This window comes from Pituophis catenifer, unplaced genomic scaffold, assembly GCF_029215685.1.
Source record: "Pituophis catenifer annectens isolate HBS135680 unplaced genomic scaffold, rPitCat1.0.hap2 SCAF_6, whole genome shotgun sequence".
NCBI lineage: Eukaryota > Metazoa > Chordata > Lepidosauria > Squamata > Colubridae > Pituophis > Pituophis catenifer.
The window spans coordinates 76501100-76526282 of NW_027256886.1; the positions used below are offsets into that span (position 1 = coordinate 76501100).

Here is a 25183-nt window from a genome sequence, read left to right on the forward strand (position 1 = left end):
GATCCCATGGAGGAGGGATGATTTTGCATACTGATGGACCTCTTTTTGTAAGAATTCTCTAAGAAAAAAAATGCTCTTAGACTGACATCAAAGATATAACCAAAAACGTAGAAAGGAAACAAACAGCCTAGAATACATCTGCCCCACAGTTAACAACTTATTAAATAGGAAACAACACCAGATAAACAATCATGGAAGAAACAATACTATCATCCTCTGATCAAGGAGGAAGACACATCCCATCAAGACTGGCAGAGCAAGCTACTATAGATAAGCAGCCCAGCAAACCTTAATCTTCCTCTCACACTGATCTTGCTACTTATCCTAGTAATGAACATTTGCAGGAACCCAACATTTTAACCCTGAAGTACATATATTGTCTTTTATTGAATTTGCTGTTGGTTGGTACCATTGGTTAGCTACGCTGTTTCCTCTTTATGTTGGGATTCTGTTTTCCTCAAACCCAGAAGATTTAGAACATAACAAACATCTTAGACGATGTGCAATTGTGGGAAAGATATTAGAAGGAAATTTTCTTTCGAAACATTACAACCAATAATTTAATATGAAAAGAAACTTGGAGACCAGAATAAGGAAAAAGGGAAGAGATAGATTTGAAAGTATGTTTAATCAGATTTCCCTTAAGATTTGAAATTACAGTAAGAGATACTGTAGAGGAGCAATGTTGATGCATATAAGAATAAAGGAAAGTCCAACTTTGCCAAACTAGGTTTCTCCCCAGCCTCAATACTCAAGTTGGACTACAATCAAACAAAACAAACCTTGCAACAAAGGGTAAAGGTAAAGGTTCCCCTCACACATACATGCTAGTCATTCCCAACTCTAGGGGGCAGTGCTCATCTCTGTTTCTAAGCCGAAGAGCCAGCATTGCCTGATGACAATTCCGTGATCATGTGGCCGGCATGACTAAACGCCGAAGGTGCACGGAACGCTGTTACCTTCCCACCAAGGTGGTCCCTATTTTTCTACTTGCATTTTTACATGCTTTTGAACTGCTAGGTTGGCAGACGCTGGGACAAGTAACGGGAACTCACACTGTTATGCAGCACTAGGGATTTGAACCGCTGAACTGTTGATCTTTCTGATCGACAAGCTCAGCGTCTTAGCCTCTGAGCCACCGCATCCCCTTAAAACAAAGGGTAGGTGTCGAGTCCTACTGGAGCTCGCCATCGATGGGGGGTGTGGGAGACGAAGGAGTGGAGATAAGCAGCCGCAGCGAACACACAAACAGTTCCTGGATAGCAGCATTCAGGGCGATGATTGATGACGTTGCCGGGCCTCTCCGATTCTGCTGTCCTCGCTGCTCTGGTGCTCGCAGCTGTTACTGTTAAGGGAGTGGGGGGTGCTTGATTGATAATCACCGGATGTATGTTTAAGGGGCTGAGTTTTTGTTAAATAGCGGTGTGGTGTGATTACACCCAGCGCTGACTTTGAACCAAAACACCGACTTGTACTTTACTTTTGACTGCAAGCTTATCATTGCCAAAGTAAACCCTGATTCTCTGTGTGTTACTGGTGATTATTTCCTATCGCAGTTCTGAACGAACGACAAGCCGAGAGTAGGGGACATCAAAAGGCAAACGGACTTAGGAAAAGCTCCGATGTTTCTGGCTTCAGATGTCATTAGATATGGTGTTACTCCTGCCAGCTGTTTTAGCCAGTTGGAGTCAGCTAAAGTCGTCATCAGAAGGCATTTTCGCTCACACGTTGCCATGCGCTTCCATCGGCCGTCTTGTACGGCAAATATAAAAAATACCATTGACTGAAAGACTGTTCCTGTGGCTCAGGAGAGGTGGAGACCGTTGGTCACATACTCCTTTGATGTTCCTTTTATTCAGAGAAAATAACATATCCTTCCAATAATTGCTAGGTATCCATTCCGACACTGCTTATCTCCAGTGGCTGCTTTTTTTTTTTAATTTGATTTATATGCCGCCCTTCTCCCTTCTCCGAAGACTCAGGGCGGCTTACAATGTGCTCAGCAATAGCAATGCTTAAGGACGAACAGTCCATAACTACAGTGCAAGTGGCTAGATTCTGCACAGCAGCACTGGGGATTCATCGGAAACACATGTCTAATCCACCATAGCTATTTTATACAACAAATGTGGCAAACCCTTTGCATTGCTTATTCCTTCCCCTTTTAGTATGAAACTGACCACACATGCCACTGTTGTGGTCTGCCAGCAGCCTGCGGAGCTGGCAGCAGATTCAGACAGTGATGAGGCTGAGGAAGAACATGGACCAGTCCTGGAGGCTGGGGAAGGCCCGGATGAGGGCTCTGCATCAGAGGCAGAGATGGGGCCAGGGCCATCGGGGAGTGTGGTGTGGACTCCAGAGCCTCCAGAGACTGATAGGAGTGAGGCAGAGGAACAGGAGAAGCCTGTTCCTAATGCACGCATGAAGGCAAGAGCAGCTCAAGCAAAGAGGACAACTTGGGAGTAGGGCCAAGACATGATTGGCTCCTCCCATAAGGTTTAAAACAGACCAACAACGGCATTTGGGCTTTGCCAGAAAACAACGTTGGTAGCTTCGTCTTCTTCTTTGTCTATGCCTTGTATTTATTTTTGTATCTGTGACTTCTGAACGTTTGCCAAGAAAGACCTTTAGCAGTTTGCCTAATTGGACTAAGGTTTGCGATAGGACTGAGGAATTTGTGTTGGGAGGAATTTGCTTTAATTTAGTTGAACGACGCTGGGAATGAAGTAATTCTCAGCTGTTCGAATGAAGTTTGTTTGTTTTTTCACTCTGATTTTCCTACTACTTACTTGGGCCTGGTTCACAACAGCCACACAGTTTATGGATTGTAATTTTGGATTGTAGTATAGTAGACCATGTGTAATTGACAGACTGGATTTTATCATAGATTTTATCTGTTATTTATTATTTTATTCTAAAATTTTTAATTGTATATTTACTGAGCATTTTTATTTGTTCTGGTCTATGACTGTAATAAATGGAGGGGGGCAGAATAAAGGACTTCGTTGTTGAACATCTACAAGTGAATTGCAACATGTGCTTGTTTTAAAAGATAATGAGTTACAATAGTCAATGAAGTATGTAATTCAAGCATCAAAGTAGTTTTACTTTTGCTATTGTCAGATCAGTAATATATGCATATTTTATCATTATGGCAAAGATCATGAATGTGTTTTCTGCTTAGGTTGGAAAATTTGTGCAGTGTGCATGAAAGTTGTCTAAATATGGGTGCTAGCATGTGAATTTGATTAGTAAATAATTGCTGCATGTGATTTTTGCAGCTCCCCTCCCCCTTTATTGCAGCTCAGTGAAAATACAGTTACTGGTATCATTCAGTTAATGTATTTATTGTGGAAAAAAACTAACTAGAAAATACTGCCTTTTGGGGGGATATAAATTTGTAAAGTTACCTTTCAGAACAAAGCAGAAACTGCTATATATCCAACTCATCTACAAATACAAGGTTTTTCTTGATGAAAAAACAATAAAACCAGAAGATGAAGCATAACCTTTTCAAGAAAAGACTAAGGTCAACATGAAATGATTCAGTTACACAGATATCACCTGGGCGATCACATTTATTTTATTTTCTTGGATTGATATGGCTGAAGGTCCCCTTTTCTTTAAAAGAAAAAAAAAGGGATTTTCAATGTGCCTGAAAGATAGAATGTCACTGAAATTTCATTTAAAGGAAAGTCAGTATGAATTCTAAGTCTCTTTCTCAACTGTGATATCTGGGGGATTTACAGTGAAGTTTAAGAAGTTAAACCGATGAAATTTCTCAGCTGGTTTTCTGTGCTTTTCCCTGATATTACTAGGTTTTGCGTAATAATTGAAAATAATTCAGAGGAAACCAATTTTTTAGGTTCATCCAGGAGTGGGTTCTACTTACCTTTACTACCGGTTCGCAGCGGGGCCAAGCACACGCGCTCGCTTCACTCGCGCATGTGTGTCTCTTCTGCACATGCGCAGAAGCTTCTGCACATGCGTAAAAGCTTCTGTACATGCGCAGAAGCGTTTTAGTGACGTCAGGGTCAGTGGGCGGAGCCTCCTGTCAGTTTTACTACCGGTTCTATAGAACCTGTGCGAACCAGGGGCAACCCACTACTGGGTTCATCCCTGAATAATTTTAGAGCATCCCAAGGACTGTAAAGTTGACGTCTCTTTGTGCATTGAGGAGAAATAGGTCTATGAATCTAAAGTTGTTGGTTCTTTTTTCAGTTTTTGTGTTTGAGAAAAAGAAACGAAGGATTGTAATGTTATATATTTAAGTGAATTGTAGTAAGATATTTGATTGTAGTATTTGGATAAATTGACAAAGAAAAATATTTGTGATTGGAATAATGAGATTTAGGGAAAATACTTGGAATTATATTATGTTGTGAAAAGGGAGCAATGGGGAAATATTTGAATAGGATGACGTAGAGTTAAGGTTAATTATTAGAAAAATGATGGATTTCAAATTATAGGGTTTTAATTTGGAGAAAGTAAGGGGGAGAAATTGATTAAGATTAGCGATTAGGGCAAACGGTAATATTGGTTATATACCAGACGAAACAAAGAAAAGAAAATAAAAACGAGAGAGAAAGAATATTATGGCAAAAAGTGAAATATACAAATTGTGTTGGAGATAACTAAAAGCTGTACAAAGTTGTGACTTGGCCAATACTCTGTTCAGAAAAAATGCATTGTTTGTTTGTGTAAAAAAAAAAAACTTTTATAACTTTAATCTGATTAACAAGGCAGATCTTAACCTGGATTTCTTTGCGTACGGTAAATTAAGAGTAGCCTAGGCTAAAGCAATTCTCAACACACAAAGACTAAGACTGAAAATGAAAACACAGGAAGTCCTCACCTACCAACCACCAAATCCAGTCTTTGATGTTACAGCCATTACAGCATCCCTGCAGTCATGTGATCATAATTTGGCTTGCATGGCAATTGCATGCATTTATGATGGTTGCAGCATCCCACAGTCAAGGGATTGCCACTTGTGACCTTCACAGCTGGCTTTCGACAAGCGAAGTCATTGGGGAAGTCGGCAGGAAATCGCAAGTCATGATCATGTGACATTGCACTCACAGTGATTTGCTTAAAAACCACAGCTGGGACTGATGAACTGATGCCCTAAATTTGACATGGGCATGTTCCATTTCACTTTATGATTGTGTTGCTTAATGACAGCATTGCAAGTCCCAATAAGTGAGAAATACCTGTACATAAAATTTCATCAAAGATAAAAGAACTAGCAAAAATCACATAATAGGAAACCACCCTGAATGTTGATAATTAGAAAATCAGTTAGTTTTGCTGAATCCCTTCTGATAAACTGTAGGACAGTCAACAGATGTCCTTCTCTTACATCCCTCTATAGAAACAATTCCTTGTTTTGTGCTCATAAATGAGGTTAGAAAATTGTGATGTTCAGCCACTGAGGTCAGGGCTTTGTTTGAAGGACAGGCAATTAATCTAGTAAAGTAATCCACAACTCCAATTTTGGCAGATTTATGGAGATAGCCTCTGTCCCCGGGATTCTACCTCATCATCTTTCATTTCCCAGGCAAAGCCCGTCAGTTGTTATATAACATGACCTGTTCTAGATAAGATTTTTCATTTAAGGAAGCTCTCCGGGCTAAGAGAGATTGATGTCTTGGCAGTTTCCAAGGTGCAACATGTGATGGAAAGACATCAGAAGTTGGGCCAGACAGGGCATTATTAATTACCATGAAAAGAGGAGTTTAAATTTTGATAGTCATTGCCACGCCAGTGATGTGTAAAAATCATAAAACATGAGTTGTGTTTTACCTCTGTCTGTCTACTAACTTATATTAGAATTCACTGACGGGGGACTTTGCAGCAAAGGCAAAAGCGAGCATGAAGAGGCATGTAAAAAAAAAAGTATGGCAACTTTGCGGGAGAAATTATAATTTTGCAACCTAGAGGGAAGAGTTCTGTGTTGAATTTCCTCATCTGCATAGATCGAATGGATAGGGGCAAGTTCTTTAAAGCCAAAATACCCTATCAACATTTTAACTTTCTACACTTCCAGATTTATCCTAGCTTTGGCTATTGTCTGGAATATTAAGAATTCAGCTCCCCTTACAATGGATCAGCTTGCAAATAAATTCAGTTTTTGTCCAGGGAACCATTTCAAAACTTGTTCTTCATAGCTGTATCTGAAAATATTGGGCCACAGGTAGTATATTCATCCATGAAAAGCTTACATTAGTCAATGATCACTATTTCAAAATAGCGAATAGATCTGTTTGGTAGGAGTAAATGGCACCTTTTCACAATATATTACTTTCAATTAACAAAGTTTAATGCAAGCCATTTTTATAATCCTTCTTTAACTAAACGTGTAAGATTCAACATAAATGTGTGTTATTTTGTTTACGATTGTTTATGATTCAAATATGATTAGTCCTTTTGAAGTTCCATAATAGTTAGAGGGTCTTTTAATCATTGTATGCTTCTATATTAGTACAGAATAAAAAGATTAAATAACCTGTCCTGGGCAAACAGTGAAGGTTTGCATTTAAATATGTGAAATTATTGTTCTGATTTGAAAATAACAAATTAGCAAAGGTTGATAAAATATAAGCGAGTAAGTTTTTCTCCTTCTTTCAAAATATTAGAAAGTAAAACATGATTTTTTTTTCATGAAATTAAGTGGAAGAAAATTTAGAACAGGAAAAAAAAAAAGGAAATACTTCCTCACATTGTGCATAATTGATTTGTGGAATTAATGTTTTTTGGATAAATTCAGTTTTTGTCGTAATTTATATTTATTTTTTAGACAAACAGCATTAGAGTTTTTGAAAACTTGTATCATTTGTAATAGTAGCGTACGTCACTAAGCGTACGTCTTTACCTGCCCTCATCACTAAAGACCACGGGGGAACATATATAGCCGTGATGGCAAACCTATGGCACATGTGTCAGAGGTGGCACACAGAGCCCTCTCTGCTGGCACGTGCCGTCGGCCCAGGCCAGATCTCCATGGCGTTTCTTTTGTGAGCTTCTGTTTCCCTGCAAATGACGTAACAGAAGCTCATGAAAGAAAAAGATCTTACCTCTTGTTGCGCTGCTGGTGTTGGGATGCCCCGCCTCCCGCCAGCCAGCTGGTCTTCAGGTCTCTGCTGTGCATGCACGCATGTCCGCGCATGAGCACGTTCATGCATAGCCACACATGCGCATAGCCACGTATGCATGCATGTATGTCAGCACATGTCTGCACATGCGCATGTTCATGCATGCACACATTCACGCACACACGCACCTTTCAGTTTGGGCATGCGCGCACGCAGTTTGGGCACTCGGTGTCTAAAAGTTTCGCCATCCCTGATATATAGCCTGGCTGAATCTTCCAATCCTCTTTTGTACTTTGGGAATAATTTGAATGATGAAATGAGTACATGCAGTCTTATCAATTCTTAATAGCAGCCAATTTTGCACCTTGTTTTATCTCAGATAAAACTGACAATTCTGCTGCTGGATTTCAGTCCTGGAGTGTAAAGATATTGCTGGGACTATAAAAAAAGAGATCTGGAATCTCTTGCCGTCCACGGGCTATTAATTGCCTATCTCTGCTTCAATCCCAGGAATGCAAATAATTTAACACCTGAATAAATTTAAATTATCTGGTTCTTGGCCCCTTATCAGCCTTGAACTGCAATCCTGACACCTTACAAGTTTCAATCTATATGTAAGTATTTTTCTTTGAAAGAAGATGGGCACAAAATAAGAGCTTAGGAGCTCTGCTTTCTTTTTGTTGTATCCTAACTTTTCAAAAGGCTCTCCTCTTTTTTTGCTTTTATTGTAGTATATTACTCTCCGTTTTCTTTTTCCTCTGCCAACCAGAAGTCTGGTTTCCCCACCATAGAGTCTCTTCCTAGCGCGGCATCCTTTTTCCTCTACCTGTCCTAACCGAAAGCCCTATCAATTGTGGAGCCAACCGGAAAACCCACCCCTTGCCATAGAGTCACCTCCTCATACGCCATGCTTTTCCCTCCCTAACCAGAAGCTCCTCAAAATTGTGGCGCCAACTGGTGATGGAGCCGCAGCAGAGGGATGAAAGAGCCACATGCGGCTCCAGAGCCGCGGGTTGCTGACCCCTGCTCTAAAGGGTTGAGATTCATAGAAGATCTGGGAGTACTTTCATTAGATACTGGGTGTAGCCTTTCTCTTCTATTGCTCTGTTGCTTTAAGCCATCTATAATAGTTTTTTAAAAAAACATTTGGATACCTAGTAATAGAGATTGAAAATCACTGAGGCTATCGCCCTGCACATACATTTATAGTATGGTAGGACTTGGTTATAAGGGAAAGTACATACAGTAGGACTTAATTGTGGGGATAAAGAAATATGCCATAATAAGACTCAAATTATTATTTTTGTTTTACATTATCTGCCAAATATTTTTTTTTTTTGCTTTCCTATTTAATTTTATTATGAGTTTTGTCCACATTTCCACTCCCACCAATAACTTATTCTCAGCTTTATGTAACTTGTTATACACAAATACAACTTGAAAAAAAGTGAAGCAGTATTGGAGCCAGCTAACGTGTTGATGGGAAACTATTAAGAGGTCCTGGTCCGTGGGAAGTTGAAATAAAAGCTTCCTGGTGAAAGGCAATGATAACTACTTTCATGTTGTAGTCATGAAGATAATATCACCAGGAATCAAGGACCACTGAGAGACGTTGCTTGATCTATATGAGTTATACAGGGAGTGCGAAAGAGAGAGAGACAGAAAGTTTAAAAGGTCATTCAAAATGAAAGCATCAAATTTTCTCCTTAGATTGCCCATTTTAACACAGATAGCTCTGTTAAACACCTATAACTTATAACCACCTATAATTTGCGGGACCGCCTTCTGCCGCCAATAGCCTCCCACCAGCCAGTACGCTCCCACAGAGAGGGACTCCTCAGGGTGCCATCAGCTAGGCAGTGTCGGCTGGCGACCCCCAGTGGGAGGACCTTCTCTGTGGCAGCACCTGCCCTCTGGAACGATTTGCCCCCGGAGATACAGAGGATATCAGATCTCCGGGCTTTTCGCCGCGCCCTAAAAACTTTTTTCTTCCATCAAGCAAGGCTGGCGTGAACTCCCCCCCCCCGATTTTTGAGATATTAGATTTTTTAATTGTTTAATGGGTTTTAGTCGTAAGGTTCTTAATTTTCGGCCAAAGGGTATAATTCTTTTAAATTTTTAAATTTTGTATTGGATGTTTTTTACTTGGCTGTGCACCGCCCTGAGTCCACCAGAAGGGCAGTATACAAATTTAAATAAAATAAATAAATAAAAATAAATAAATAACAGTCTGAATGGCTACAAGACATTATTTAGCCAGAAAACCTGAGGAAGATTTTACAGTTACATCTTTATGTAGTTCATCAGTTAAAACTTCATGGAGGGCGTAAGAACAATTGCTCTTTTTATGGTGGGCAGCATATTTGAAGAGAGGGGACACATGAAACTTCATTAGATTGCTAGAAAAGCACCGTGAATTTGTTTGCTGAATTTACCAGATTCCAAAAGATTGGGTTTTCAGCAGAAGTCTTTGTAACGAAGAGCTCATTAATCTTAAATTGTTTTGCTGCCTTGGCTGCATTCGGGCTCCAGAGTGGATCATACATCTCTTCATCTTGCTCATAGAAATGGGAATTTTTAAGCTGCAGGGCAGAGTTATGGGTATGTACAATAATCAGAATATGGGAATAAAGTGAGACCATAGGAACATTTTAAATAATTGAAAAAAAGGGCTAGGAGTCAAATAAAACAAGCACTGAAAAGAGAACACTAACTCTGCTATCCTTCTCACATCATCTTAAAAGGAAAAAAATTGTTAGGGTAGTGATTTAAGAGCTGACCAGTTGCTGCAAATATGTAATGATGAGAATGAGTCAGCAAAGGTTTTTGGCTGTTATTCCTTTAAGAGCCAGTATAATAAGAAGACGCCCTGTTAGGGAGTCTCTCTCTCAATGTGTGTTTTTTCCTGCTGTAACTGCTGATAGTTTGACCTCTGCCTATAGTATGTGTATGTATAGTATATATTCTTTTGCAGATAAAACCATTATTTTATGACAAACCTCTATTTGCTGTTATTGCTCCTGGGTTGTCTCATGTAGTAAAGCTGTGCACACTCTGACAAAAATGTGTGATTCCAACCTGTTGATTCTTTTTTTTTTTTCCGGTTTGCTTTTTCTTATCTTGACTTTCAAATTCAAGAGCTAAGCACCAGGTTAGACTAACTTCACCCTCAGGCTCTGCCTGCTCTTCTCCTACATCAACTAACACAGAGGTGTCAAACTCGATTTCATTGAGGGCCGCATCAGGGTTATGTTTGATCTCGAGGGGAGGAGAAGGGGGTGTGGCCAGGGTGGGCATGGTAAAAAGAGAGCACACAGCCTCCCTGGGCCTCTGTTTTTGCTGGCAGAGGGCTGCAGAAAGCCGTTGCGGCCAAAAACGGACCCCGAGGGGGCCTTGCGTGGCCTCCCTGAGCTACATTTTCACTGGCAGAGGCACCTTGGGCTGGTCCTTTGCTGTTTCCAGGGTGGCCCCATGGGCCTGATCTAAGCACCCCGTGGGCCAGATGCAGCCCTAGGCCTTGAGTTTGACGCCCCTGAACTAATACAATACACAGTAAGTAGTAATTCCCTCGATGTTCTGCTGAACCTAATAGAAAAAAGAAAATGTACTAATCCATAAATAGATACTAAGGATATCATCTTCATGAACCAAAATGACACATCTGGAAAAGAAAAAGTTATATCTCTGTCTCCGTGACAGTATGGTCTTGATTTGAATGAACCCCTTCTTGAGGAGGTGCTTTGTTTAGAGTTTAAAAATGCATAGAATCTGAGTTCCTTTTATTAGTCTCAGGCTTTTGCCCTGATGTATCTGAATAATTCATAAAACTGACCCCTGTGCCACAGTTACTTGTTCCAGATTTACCACCCTGAGCCATATGGGATGCTCCCCCAGAAGAGCAGCTCCCATGCTGCTAGTCATTTTAAGGCCCTCCATGATGCATAAAAATTTAAAGGGCTCAGCCATAACCATTACCCATCAAACTGTTAAAGCATGTGGAAATATTCACGCTGTGCCAATGTAATATTACCAGCAGTGTACAAATGCTTGTCCTTGTATGACTGACAAATTTCACACTTGTTGAGAGACAGACCATGGTGAGACTCTGGGGAAGAGAGAAAGAAACGGACTGGAATGTCTTTACCAACATTTGCGGAGTCTTGAAAGCAAGTACCCTGTTTCCCCCAAAATAAGACATCCCCTGATAATAAGCCCAATGGTCTTCCGAGTGCACTTCAAGGTGTTGGTTACCACCTTTAAAGCGCTCCATGGCATAGGACCTAGTTATCTTCGAGAGCGCCTGCTGCTACTGACAACCTCCCATCGACCCGTGTGCTCCCACAGAGAGGGCCTCCTCAGGATGCCATAGGCTGGTGACTCCCAGGGGGAGGGCCTTCTCTGTGGGGGCACCTACCCTATGGAACCAGCTGCCCCCAGAGATAAGGAGAATCCAAGACCTCGGTGCCTTCCGCCGTGCCCTTAAAACTTTCTTTTTTCAGCAAGCCGGGCTGGCTTAACATATTTTTAAATATTTTTAATTGGTTTGTCATTTTAAACTGGGGCCAAATTAATATATATTCTTTTAATTGTTCTTAATGTTTGTATTGTATGTTTTTATCTGGCTGTACACCGCCCTGAGTCCCTTGGGAGAAGGTGCGGTATATAAATTCGAAATAAAATAAATAAAAAATAAAATAAATAAAATCGGGCTTTTGAGCGCATGGCAATAAGGCCAAGCGCTTATTTCAGGGTTCAAAAAAAATATATAAGACAGGGCCTTATTTTCAGGGAAACACAGTATAAGACACAGAAAGCTAGGCCTGAAATGAAATCTCTATAATTTTTAAAGAAACATTGAAAGAACAGACCAAAATCGGTTATAAAGTCTGGAGGGGCACATAGGCCTTCCTTCTTTCTTTCTCATCATTTCTTCTTTCCTTCCTTCCTTCTCTCTCCCCTCCTTCCTTTCTTTCCTCCTACCCTCTCCTTCCTTTCTCCCTCCCTTGTTCATTGAATAGCAGAACAGAGTTCCTGCATTATTCCCTCTGCAGGCTCCAGCTCCTTTCTTTAACATGCCGGAAGGAGCGTAATGCTATTATACTACCAAGTTATGCCTCTCTAGAACATGCATGTGATATCACAACACACATACAAAAGAGGCATCGCTTGTGGCATGATGACAACACTCTTCATCAGATCGATCTGTTTGACCTCTCCTGCAGACACTGCTGTGTTGACTTGAGTTCCCGCTGGTTATTATCCACTGAGTGCTCAGCCTTGAAATAATTGGTTATCGCCAGTTGATGCAATAGTATGTTGGCTTTTCTGGTTCAATGGTCTTTATACAATGTATTAGTTAGGACAAACTTTATGAATGATTCTGAGATTATTTGCTACACAGCATGTTCTTGGGAGAGAGAAGAAAAATATATAAAAATAATTCCCATGAATGATTTCTTCATATAAGATACTGAGTTTTGAACCACACAAACAGTTAAATGGGATAACAAAGCCCAAGAAGGCGGTGTAAATAGAAATGATATTTAATGTATTTTCACAAACTTAATAAAATATTAAAAAAAAAAAAAAAGCCCCAAAAGGAAAAATATGGTCTAATGCAGGGGTGAAATCCAGCAGGTTCTGGCAGGTTCTGGAGAACCAGTAGTGGAAATTTTGAGCAGTTCAGAGAACCGGCAAATACCACCTCTGGCTGGCCCCAGAATGGGGTGGGAATATGATAGTCATTAAAGATTTTTTTTTTTTGCCCAAGTGCCTGAAATTATGCAGAGTCACTCTAGAGCAGTGGTGAAATCCAATTTTTTTTTACTATCGGTTCTGTGGGCTTGGCGTGGTGTGGCTTGGTGGGCGTGGCTTGGTGGGCGTGGCAGGAGAAGGATACTGCAAAATCTCCATTCCCACCCCACTTTAGGGGAAGGATACTGCAAAATCTCCATTCCCAACCCACTCTGGGGCCAGCCAGAGGTGGTATTTGCCAGTTCTCTGAACTACTCAAAATTTCTGCTACCGGTTCTCTGAACTGTTCAAAATTTCCGCTACCGGTTCTCCAGAACCTGTCACAACCTGCTGGATTTCACCTCCTGCTCTGGAATAACACTGATCCTGTTGTTTTTATATCCATAGAAGAAATGCTGCATTTTTAGCAATTTCAGACACTCTCTGTGTTAAGCCTGAGAATATAGTAACTGCCTTCGCTGCTTGTAATCCATTCTTTGTGTGCCGTCCTTGAAATTGTACACCTGGTTTTGTTATCATCCTGAAGTGAGCTTTTTGGCTGCCTCATGTTAAAATTACTGCCACAACTGCTGTCCTTTTTTTTTTTGGCATAAGGGCTTCTCTACGCTTTGTTGCTTTGGATCTGATTTTAGTGGATGGAGATCACCATCATCCGTCCCAAAGCTTCACAGGTTTGGTGATATTCAGGAGGAAGGAAGAAGTTACAAGGGAGTGGTCCTGAACACCTACCTCCCTGTGTGGTGTGTGGGGCAGAATCCAAGGTGAAATTCAGTCAGGTAGTCAAAGCTGCTGATAGACTATTTATATAATGATGACTGTGTCTGTTGCCAATTCTCTGAACCACATCCAACAGCATCTATTTCAGCAAGAGGAGCCCTGACAGAGCACATTTTGATTAATAAATTATCTACTTCATATAGTATAGGCTTAGTTCTCCTTTCACGTCCCATGAAAGTCATTCACTCGACGTTTAGCGAATCCCAGGCAGTCGATGTCTTGACAGCAAATGCCCCTTCATATAGAAGAAGAGGACTACTGGGATATTTGCCTAAAAGCACTTTCATGGTCAACGAGAATTGAAATATATGACATAATCTTATCTTTTGGGCCCTCAATCGCTACTCCAGTTCATTAGTTGGGGGTCAGAAAGATCAAAGTGCAGTACCAGATCATGTATTCTGATCTTCAGAATGCCCCATTGTCTTTCCTGTTCTATCAGAATCATTGAAAATCACATTTTATTTATTTATTTAAATTTAATTTGTATACCGCCCTTCTCCCAAAAGGGACTCAGGGTGGTGAACAGCCAAAATTAAAATACATACAATACAAAAGTTAAGATAATTAAAAGAGATTAAATCAATCGGCCTCCCAATTTAAAACCCCAAGTCTATAAAATTTAAAAATCCCATTAAAAACCATGTAGGCTAGGCCGGCTTGCTGGAATAAATAAGTTTTCAGGGCCTTACGGAAGGTCCGGAGGTCCGTGATCAGTCGTATTCCAAGAGGTAACTCATTCCACAGGGCAGGTGCCCCCACAGAGAAGGCTCTCCCCCTGGGGGCCGCCAGCCGACATTGCTTGGCCGACGGCACCCTGAGGAGGCCCTCTCATGTATTCTACATGAGGTTTTTGCCTGCTGATTCACATTTTTAAGATTGCTAACTTATCAAGGAGAGAGCCAACCTAGAACTAAGGAGAAATTTCCTGACAGTGAGAACAATTAATCAGTGGAATGGCTTGCCTTCGGAAGTTGTAGGTGCTCTATCACTGGAGGTTTTTAAGAAGAGATTAGATGGCTATTTGTCCAGAATAATATAGGGCAGTGATGACGAACCTTTTTTTCCTTGTGTGCCAAAAGCACGTGCCTACATCCATAATGCAATGTTCCCCACGCATGCCCCCCCCACAGGTGCATGCACCCCCTGGACTCCCCCACCCCCCGTACATGCGTGTGTGACCCCCACGCCCTGTTTTGGGCCTAGCATGCCTCCCTGAAGCCTTCAGAGGCCGGAAACAACCCATTTCCGGACTTCCGGTAGGCCCGTTTTTCACCCTCCCAGAGCCTCTGCGCGAGCCCTGTACTTACCTGGCATCCAAAACAGGCCACATGGAGACTCCTGGGAGGGGAGGGGCGGCATTGGCATGCGCGCGCATCTCCTGCATGCACGGCAGAGACCCAAAAATCAGCTGGCTGGCTGGAGGCATGCGTGCATGTGCGGTAGAGCTGATCTAGGGCGACGGCTCACGTGCCCACAGAAATGGCTTCGCGTGCCACCTGTGGCACACATCCCATAGGATTGCCATCATGGATATAGGGTCTCCTGCTTGAGCAGGGGGTTGGACTAGAAGACCTCCAAGGTCCCTTCCAATCCTGTTATTCTACTATTCTGTTAACTGACTCCAGATTTAGGAGTTCAGTTCAACTACTGAGACATGTTTACATGATTCTGCCTCTAAAAAGTTCTCAAAAATATTGGCTGATTAAGAATGCTATGATTAGATTATACACAGATCCCTGCAACTTTATTACATTTTTTTTTACTGAATTCTTTGTTTCTTGATGCAGTTCAAGTCCCAGATAACTTAGAATTAATTATCCTTCATTATATTTGTGCATCACACACATTACTCTTGCAGAATATCAAAGAGGGTTATTGGCTAAAGATCTCTTCCTATGGCCAGTGCTTTCCTTCGACATAATTATTCAACTCATTTAAGAGTTTGACTTTGGGAACAAGCATCAAAAGTGACCACATCTCCTTGTAAGGTTCACTCAGTTTTGGTCTCTTCTCTGGTTACTGTCTCCAAAATATGGGCAATCTGATACTGCTTGTGGCCTTAAATATCATAGTGGAATCCCCAGAACCAACACTGACCCTCAGCTTCCATTCACCCTGGAAAAAACAGTGTTTTGGGGAGAATATTGAAGGCATTTCCTAGCTCCGTGATGGTGAACCTATGCCATTCGTGCCAGAGATGGCACGCAGCGCCCTCTCTGTGGGCTCGTGAGCCGTTGCCCCAGTTCAGCTTCGCCACGCATGCGCGCGTGCCTCCCACCAGCCAGCTAGTCTTCAGGTCTGTGCCATGCATGTGCGGGGGCAGGGCACATGTGGGGGGGGGGTGTGCATGCGCAGGGGCCACGTGTGCATTGTATTTTAGGGATTTGATTTGGGTACTCGGTCCGGAAAAGGTTAGCCATCACTGACCTAGCTGATTGCTTCTAATCTCTACGACTTCTTTCCCAAAAAATAATAAAAGAAATCAGAGTAATTCCAGTTTTTCCTAACTTCTTTTCTCTTTTCTTTCTTTTTTGGCTCTGCTGTATGTAAAGACATCTTTATCTAGGCAATATTTTAGTATTTAAGATATTGGTTACTGAAGCAGGCTTTAATCTAACACGCACTGATACTTGGGGAAATCATTTTATTCCAGTCTGGGGTTGTTGGGGGTCGAGGGAAAATAAATGGCAACTTCTCAAAAACTAGATTTTACTACCAAAAGGCTTTATTGTACATACAGATGTTCACATATATGCTAAAGACAGAGATTTCTTTCTTCTGTCACTTTTAATCATTCCTTTAAATCTCCGAGTGTTTGTTCCTTTCTACTAATTCCTCTTAGCTAGAATTCAAGTTTAACCTTGACATTTTCCCTGTACTTAAGAATGTCTTTCCTTTTACAGCTTTCCCACCTGATATTTGCACAAACAGGGCACTCTCTTTTCACCGGCCCTCCACTTTCTTCTCCTCTTCCTTAGGAAGAGTTCTAAGCCATGGGATCAGGGGTGGGCTGCTGGGAGTTCGGAGGGGTTCGGGACAACCTCTAGCTAAGATTCTGTGCAGTTCGAAGAACCCCCAAATCCCACTCCTGGCTGACCCCTCCCGCCCCTCCCAGCAGTCCCCAGGTGGCCCATTTTGGATGCAGGTAAGTGAAGGGCATGGGTAGAGGCTCAGGGAGGGTGAAAAACAGGCCTACCAAAAGTTTGGAAAGGGCCTTCAGGGCCTGAAGAGGCCATTTTTGCCCTCCCGGAGGCTTGAGTAAAGCCTCTGGAGCCTGGGGAGGGCAAAAATGCCCTCCGTGGTGCAGGAGACCGACTAGGCCATACCCACCATGGCCACGCCTACCCAGCAACCGGGCAGAGAACCCCTTGCTAAAATTTTTGAAGCCCACCCCTGCTCTTATATAAGAGTGAAAATTCAACATCCTCCGCATCATCTGTCTAATCTCCAAAATGAGTAAAGATGTATGTATGAGCTATTCGCAGGAATTAAGTTTCCCTCAGCCTGGCGCCAGCCAGATAAAATGGGCAATTCCTCTGGTAGCTGAGAATTTGGGAAAGTTCGGGAAGGGCCTCCGGAGCCTGGGGAGACTGTTTTTGCCCTCCCAGAGGCTCGAGGAAAGACTCCAGAGCCCAGGGAGGGCAAAATTGGGGGCCCCCGCCGTGGTGCAGGAGGCCGACTAGGCCATGCCCATCAGGCAGAGAACCTCTTGCTAAAATTTTTGAAGCCCAGCCCTGCATGAGATGCATGCTTGCTATGGGTTTAGATCTGTGATGGCAAACCTATTGCATGCATGCCACAGGTGGCATGCAGAGCCATATCTGTGGGCACACAAGCGTTGCTCTAGCTCAGCTCCAGCGCACATGCACTTGCCAGCCAGCTGATTTTTGGGCCTTCTGGGCCCACCGGAAGTTGGGAAATGGGCTGTTTCTGGCCTCCGGAGGGCCTCTAGGGGTGTGGGGAAGGCCGTTTTCACCCTCCCCAGCTCCTAGAAAGCCTCTGGAGCCTGGGGAGGGCAGAAAATGGGCCTACCGGGCCCACTGTGCCATTGTGTGCCAAAAGCGGGGGGGGGAGTGCGGGCGGGGCGCACGTTCATGCGTGGGGGGGACTGTATTGAATTATGGGTGTGGGCACGCTCATGTGTGACCCCACACACACTCCCCACACTTTTGGCATGCGACGGCAAAATGGTTAGCCCTCACTGGCTTAGATAATTCTGGTCTTCATCTTTTTCTGTTTTCTTTACAACAGTTTTCAACTAGCTATTGCTTGACAGCTGTTTCTCTCAAAAGTGTGATCCTTTCTCTAACAACAGATGTCCTTCCACTATTAGGTCTTAGCTGACCCTAGTGAATTCTCAAGTCTCCTTCTCTTCCCCCACCCAGAAAGCTGTTTTTCTAAGTGCCACAGAAACTACACTTCTAGTAGAGATGCTAACAAGTGCTATGACCTTGAGAAAAGGCAGGGATGGCCTCATTTTTCACAAATGTATGCAAGTTGTTAGTAATGTAGGATGAGAGGAAGAGATAATATTGAGTCAATGTCCTAAACCCCACCAGAGAAGCAGTGAAGGTATTTGGTGCATTGATGAACAGTTCAGTTTTCTGCTGATAAAGTACATCTCCCTATCATGTACACTATATTTCAGATACATTAGCATGTACTACTAAATTTTAACCTGGAAAATAATTTCTTTTACTTTAGGGAGATTTCATACAGCCTCGAAAATTAGTTTATGATGCATAACTCTTAACACTGAGAAATGGGAGCACTAGGACAAAAAATATCTGCCAATGCCATATAGCAGGGGTGGGCAACTGTGACCCTTTTACAACCTGTGGACTTCAACTCCCAGAATTCCTGAGACAGCTGTCTCAGGAATTCTGGGAGTTGAAGTCCACAGGTTGTAAAAGGGCCACAGTTGCCCACCCCTGCCATATAGAATGAATCTGTGGAGAAGTCTGCTGCTAAATTCAAAGAGGAGGGGGGGCTCTTTCCGAAAGAGCTAAGAGAGGAATCATCATTGGGTCCTTGGGATGTAGAAAAATACCCAGATGGGATCCTTCTTAAACTTTCACGGGATTTATCTGATAGTATCTGCTTTAGTCTGGCAAGATTCTTGTCTAAGGGTGAACAGCAATAAAGAAACTCATCTGAGCAATTCATTGTGTTATTCTTGGTTCTTTGCACCTGACAGAATCAGAAGAGTATTGCCTGGCCTAATGCTGATATTAAAAGACATAGAAACCCTTAAACATAAACTTGAAGTTTCTAGAAACAGTAGAAACTCAGGCAATAGAGATACAGGCAATTCAAATATATGAAGGATTTTAGCAAGTTTGTTGAGTATATAGTCTAGGGGTGTCAAACTCAAGGCCTGCGGGGTGCTTAGATCTGGCCACTGGGGCCAGCCTGGAAACAGCAAAGGACTGGCCTGCAGTGCCTCTGCCAATGAAAATGGAGCTCGGGAGGGCCACACATGGTGCCCCTGGGCCCTGTTTTCAGCCACAACGGCCTCCTGCAGCCCTCTGCCAGTGAAAATGGGGCTTGGGAGGGCCACACATGGTGCCCCTGGGCCCTGTTTTCAGCCACAACGGCCTCCTGCAGCCCTCTGCCAGTGAAAATGGGGCTTGGGAGGGCCACACATGGTGCCCCTGGGCCCTGTTTTCAGCCACAACGGCCTCCTGCAGCCCTCTGCCAGTGAAAATGGAGCTCGGGAAGGCCACACATGGTGCCCCTGGGCCCTGTTTTCAGCCACAACGGCCTCCTGCAGCCCTCTGCCAGTGAAAATGGGGCTTGGGAGAGCCACACATGGTGCCCCTGGGCCCTGTTTTCAGCCACAACAGCCTCCTGCAGCCCTCTGCCAGTGAAAACGGAGCTAGGGGGCCGCATGCGCCCCCCCCTCCCAGCTCCATTTTCACTGTCAGAGGGCTATCAAAACAAACTAAAAGCAAAACAAAAGGAGAAATGTTTCCCCTGTGGCATTTAAGCATGCAAGGAGGGACAGGAAAGGAGAAAGAGAAGATAAAGAAAAAGATGGGAAGATGGGAAGAGAGCACAAGAGGAAAAGTAAGGAAAGAGGGGAAGGAAGAAGAAAGGAGAATGAAAAGGGAAGGAAGTCCTGTCTTAGCACGTGGCCACCACAGGTGCCCCCCCCGACACGAGTGATGTTGGCCACGCCCTCCATGACAATGCCCACAACCCTAACCCTCCAAGTTCCAACACAACCCTGATGTAGCCCTCAATTAAAAAGAGTTTGATATCCCTGATATTCTGATAGTTTGATATTTAATTTTTCTACTTATACAGTCTTATTTCACGCAGCTGGACAAGATTATAAAAAACCAAGAACTATGCTGATTTCAGTAAGGTATTGCTAGTGTGGCATAAATACAGAATCTTTGTAACGAGAATTTTCCAGCCTTCATTTATAGCGAATTAATTAAGGTAGAAACTCTTTGAATGTGTTCTTGTTCCACAACTGGGCTGAGCTCCTATTCACGACTTTCCTCTTTTCTATTGATAAGTCCACGTAATCAGTGGTGGGATTCAGCCAGTTCGCACCACTTCGGGAGAACCGGTTGTTAACTTTCTGAGCTGTTTGGCAAAGTGGTTGTTGAAAGAAATAATTAGGGCAGAAAATTACTTGAATCCCACTACTGCACGTTATTATATTAAACTTATGTCCTTTGAGTTCAACAAGTTCATACTTAAACACATTCAAGACTTCAGTCTTGATCTGACATTGTTCAGCAGCTGCAAGCAGAGAATATATCTGTTTTAATTCCTATCAATCCAATATTGGGATTTTAAAACACAAATTAGATACAGTAGAAACTCTACCAGAACCTCCAAATTAAATCCAGTGTCACTATATAATAGGATTGCCAACATCCAATGACTGATATGGCACAAGAAGAAGAAGTCTCTATATGAAATGAGATATAAATCATAATGAGAGCTTTTCCCTTGTTTCCTTTATGCTGTCTCATTTACTGTAAATATATTTGGGGAAAACATAAGTTCTAGGACAGTGATGGCTAACCTTTTCCAGACCGAGTGCCCAAAGAATGTGCGTGTGCATGTGAGTGCATGTACACGCCCCCGGAACCCCCCAAAATACAATGTGCCCCACCCCACACACACATACGCGCGCAAGGCCCCCTCACGCACCCCATCCTGTGCATCTGCATGTGCCGCCTGCATGCCCACACCCCCATGCATGTGCACCCCTCACATGCATGCACACCCCCTGCATGCGTGCATGCCCCCCCGCATGCTCCCCACCCCCTGTACATGCATGGCAGAGACCTGAAGACCAGCTTGCCAGCGGGAGGTGTGCACATGTGTAGACAGAGCTGAACTGGGGCGACGGCTTGTGTGCCATCAGAAAGGATGCTGCGTGCCACCTCTGGCACGCATGCCATAGGTTCGCCATCACTGTTCTAGGACATCCATAGTCTAGGTATTTCCCTTGCTGATGCTCCTAATTTTTAAAAATAAGAAGTGCTGATGCATCATATAATGTGCCACTCCCTTGTCTATTCTCTGAAATATATATTAACAGCAGCAACGGTAGGTGGGAAGCAGCAAAGGTTTTGATGAAGGAACCCCTAAGCAGACACTGAAACTTTCTACCTTCTATGTCTAGATCAGGGCTGTCAAAGTCGCGGGCCGCGGGGTCACATCCGTCACGTGATGGCCACGTCCACGCCTGGGTTAGCAAAGGGGGAAAAGTCCCGATACATCACGTGGCGCCAAAGTGACTGCACAAGTTTGACACCCCTGATCTAGAAAGATAAAGGCAAGCTTATCAGCTTGTGATCATTTGGAGATGATTAGTGGATGCTGGAGAAGACATATAGGTGATTCTTCCATCTTTCACATGTTACTTGTTACCTGTACCTTTTCAGCTGTAGATCCAAGAGGAACAATAGAGATGTCAGGTAGGCTTGGGGCTTGTTATTTGTGCCTGTGTGTGTGTGTGTGTGTGTGTGTGTGTGTGTGTGTGTGTATTTGCCCTTCGGATATAAAACGAGGAGAGTGTAATTGCCATTAGATCACTAGAGCAGACAAACCAATTGAAAGCAATCACACTGTTTTGTAGAACTGCACAGTCAGCTACATGCCAAACTGCACTTAACCCAAGCTGGGGATATTTTAGTGGGTCAAGAAATTGATAGAAAGGTAACAATAAAATAAACGAAAGCAACAATGCTTTATAGAGGTAGAGGAGGCTAGGGAGGCACTGATCACCAAAGGAAAGTATGTAACTACACAAATGTGTGCTTTAGAGTTAGAAGAATAAAGAGAGGTGCTCTGCTTATCCCACCTCCTCTATTTGGATGGGTGGGTTAAGAAATATGAAGTTAAAATAAAACAATACAATAAAAATTGAAGCTAATCTGAAAACTTTCAGATCAAATCTATCTAGTGATGACTCTGGGAAAATGAAATGATTGGGCAAGATTCAGGTACAAGCCATAATGCACATGTCTTTCGTGTGTCCCTCTATATTTTCCAGAAATCTCTTTCCATATTTTCCTGAATATTATTTTTTTCTTTTTCTTTTACTACTGGTGGTGAATCAAGAGTGGCTCACTAGCTGGTCCATAAGGCACCAAGTTCAAGACCTCCTGTAATGGGAATGTACAGTTTGTAAAACTGAGCTAGTTAGGGATATGGTTTTATTAAACATTGCTAAGTTTGTATTACAGAAGCAAAATATCCCAGAAGGGAAATTGCTGTTTCCCTTTCCCTTTTTCTTCCCAGTTTGGTCCTTTCACCCCAACTTCTCATAATTATGGATACAGATTTAATGAGTTCCATGTTGCACGAGGGTTACTGCTGTGCAGTGGTGGGATTCAACTGGTTCGCACCAATTTGGTCGAACCAGTTGTTAAATTGCTGGCTGGCCCCTCCCCTCCGCCCCTTCCAGAAGTCTCCATGCACCCTGTTTTATCTCCCAGGCACAAGGAGGCCTACTAGGCCCAAAATGGGGCATGGAGAGCACAGGGGGCATGGCCTCCCACAGCCCGTTTTTGCTCCCAGGGGGCTGCAGTGAGGCGGAGTGCTGCCTGTCACACCCCCTGGCCACTCCCACCATGGCCACGCCCACCCAGCCAATCATTAGGGCAGAGAACCGGTTGTTAAAATTATTTGAATTCCACCACTGCTGCCCTCCATTATAGCAGAGAGAGGAAAGATCCCATTTCCTGCCTATGTTCTGCAAATCATTCCAATCTCCTCCAGAATGTCCATAATGTTCTAAATCATGAGTGTCCAACTTTGACCATGATCAGACTTGTGGATGTCCAACTCCCAGAATTCCCCAGCCAGCAAAAAGTTGCCAAGGTTGGACACTCCTGCTTTAAACAAAGCACCCTTGTTCCACCTCATCGTGTCCTGTTTTAGCTATAAGGTAAGTGCAGTCTACGTATAACAGAATTGTTATGTACACACAAAAACTATGAATACATTTCCATTTTAAAAGGCGCAGTTTGAGACTTCTAATATTGCCTGAAGTTTTTGTGATATTATCAGAAGTTATTCAGTTCTCTGTCCTATATCTTGTTAGACTGAGGCAATGGGAAATTGAGTTTAGATATTTTTTTTTTAATGAAATGCTTTTAATTCCCATCATAAAGTGCCGCTGGCTTGGGGTTCCAGGTGACACAACCTTTTCACTTCTCAAACTTCTCTTTGCAGTTTACATTCTGTTATGTACATAACGCAGCTTTCTCTGAACGTCTGTCTCTAAACTTCTTTATTAATTCTTGAGCTTTTTATGCTTTTCACGGGAGTTTATTTGTGCTTATCCTATTTATTTTATTGTCAGGCAACACCAACAGTATCTTTGCACTGGACTACATCAGTGGTGCTTTAACTTTGAATGGGCCACTGGATCGAGAAAATCCTTTTTACAGTGCTGGATTTATTCTTACGGTGAAGGTAAGAGAAAAACCTGAGTCTCTCTTTCAGAACATCTCAAAGAGAGAAGAAAAGAACATAGACTGTTTTTTCTTGATTGTGGAATAGTTAGTGTATGCCTGACCAATTATACGGTAGCATCTCATCAAGATGTTAAATTCAACAGTGGCCTTTAGCATTCAAATGGGAAGTAACTGGAATAGGGGTGTCAAACTCGATTTCACTGAGGGCTGCATCAGGGTTGTGTTTGGCCTTGGGGGGCCAGGGTGGGCGTGGCCAGCTCGACATCACTTGTGTCAGGGGCGCCTGTGGGAGCCCGAGTGCTCTGCCAGTGAAAACGGGCTCCCGAGCAACGTTTTCGGCTGCGACGGCCTTCTGCAACCCTCTGCCAGTGAAAACGGAGATCAGAAGGCCGCATGTAGCCCTCCCAAAATACATTTTCACTGGCAGAAGCACTGCGGGCTGGTCCTTCGTTGCTTCCAAGGTAGCCCTGCGGGCCAGATCCGGCCCCCGGGCCTTGAGTTTGACACCCTTGAACTAGAACATTTCAGGATTGTAGGCTAAATTGAGAGGTGTTAATAAAATCTCTACTGTATTTTTTTTTACCAAGGAAATGAAATGGACATGTCTATGACATCACAAGCAGACAATCTCAACTCAAAGGAAACTTTATTATTAATTAAATAATAACATGAGAGCCAATTTGGTCTAATGGTTGAGGCTTCTGGCTAGAAACCAGGAGACTGTGAGTTCTAGTCCAGCTGGGTAACTTTGGTCCAATCATTTTCTCTCCCAGTCCAATCCAGGGCTGTTGTGGGAAAAATAGAAGGAGGAGGGAGCATTAGGTAGGTTTGCCACCTTGCAATATTTATAAAAATTGATAAAGGTAGGATAAAGGTAAAAAATAAATAAACATGTAATCCCCATGGAATTATTAAGATTTAAGAAAAAAGAAGAATATCACATGAAATGAAAGTGGCAGATGTTTTGGAAAATTGGACTTTGAAATGTGGTTTACATGGGAAAGTTTGAGAACTGGCAATATTTTCTAGCTGTGAACCTGAAATAAAATATTGGTTATCAAGAATATAAACAAAATATATTGGGCACTCATGCCTAAAAAAAAAAGACTAATTCATGAACTATCTTGGGTTATCTTGGAAAAAAATACATTGTAAAATGCACAAATATTGGTTTGAATTTCAAAAAAACATGTTTATTGTGTACTTTTTTAGTGATGCTTCAGGGTTTAATTCTTTTCGCATATTTGGATAAACCACCTCTGCCTTCCTAATTCTTTTTTGACATGTTTTGTGCACAAATTACAGTAAATTACAGTTTTATATACACATGTTTCCACTACAATTAAAGGACTTTTCTTGTCTGATATCAAACTGTTAAAGACTGAGCATGGCATTTTCAGGTTACTGGATGTCCTTGACTTATGATCACAAGTGGGACCAGAATTTCTCTTGCTAAGCAAGTTGGTGACTAAGTGAATTGTGACCAATTTTACAACCTTTTAATCAGTGGTGAAATCCAATTTTTTTTACTACCGGTTCTGTGGGGCGTCTTGGTGGGCGTGGTGTGTCTTGATAGGCATGGCTTGGTGGGTGTGGCAGGGG

The 25183-nt window shown here is 42.7% G+C and overlaps 1 protein-coding gene across 1 annotated transcript in view; it reads left to right on the forward strand.

Moving 5' to 3' along the window:
* CDH23 (cadherin related 23) overlaps positions 1–25183 on the forward strand; it is a 639510-nt gene that overhangs the window by 266606 nt on the left and 347721 nt on the right. The window contains exon 10 of the mRNA XM_070946306.1: positions 23467–23579. Coding sequence (XP_070802407.1) covers positions 23467–23579 — 113 coding nt within the window. The remainder of the gene's footprint in view (positions 1–23466; positions 23580–25183) is intronic.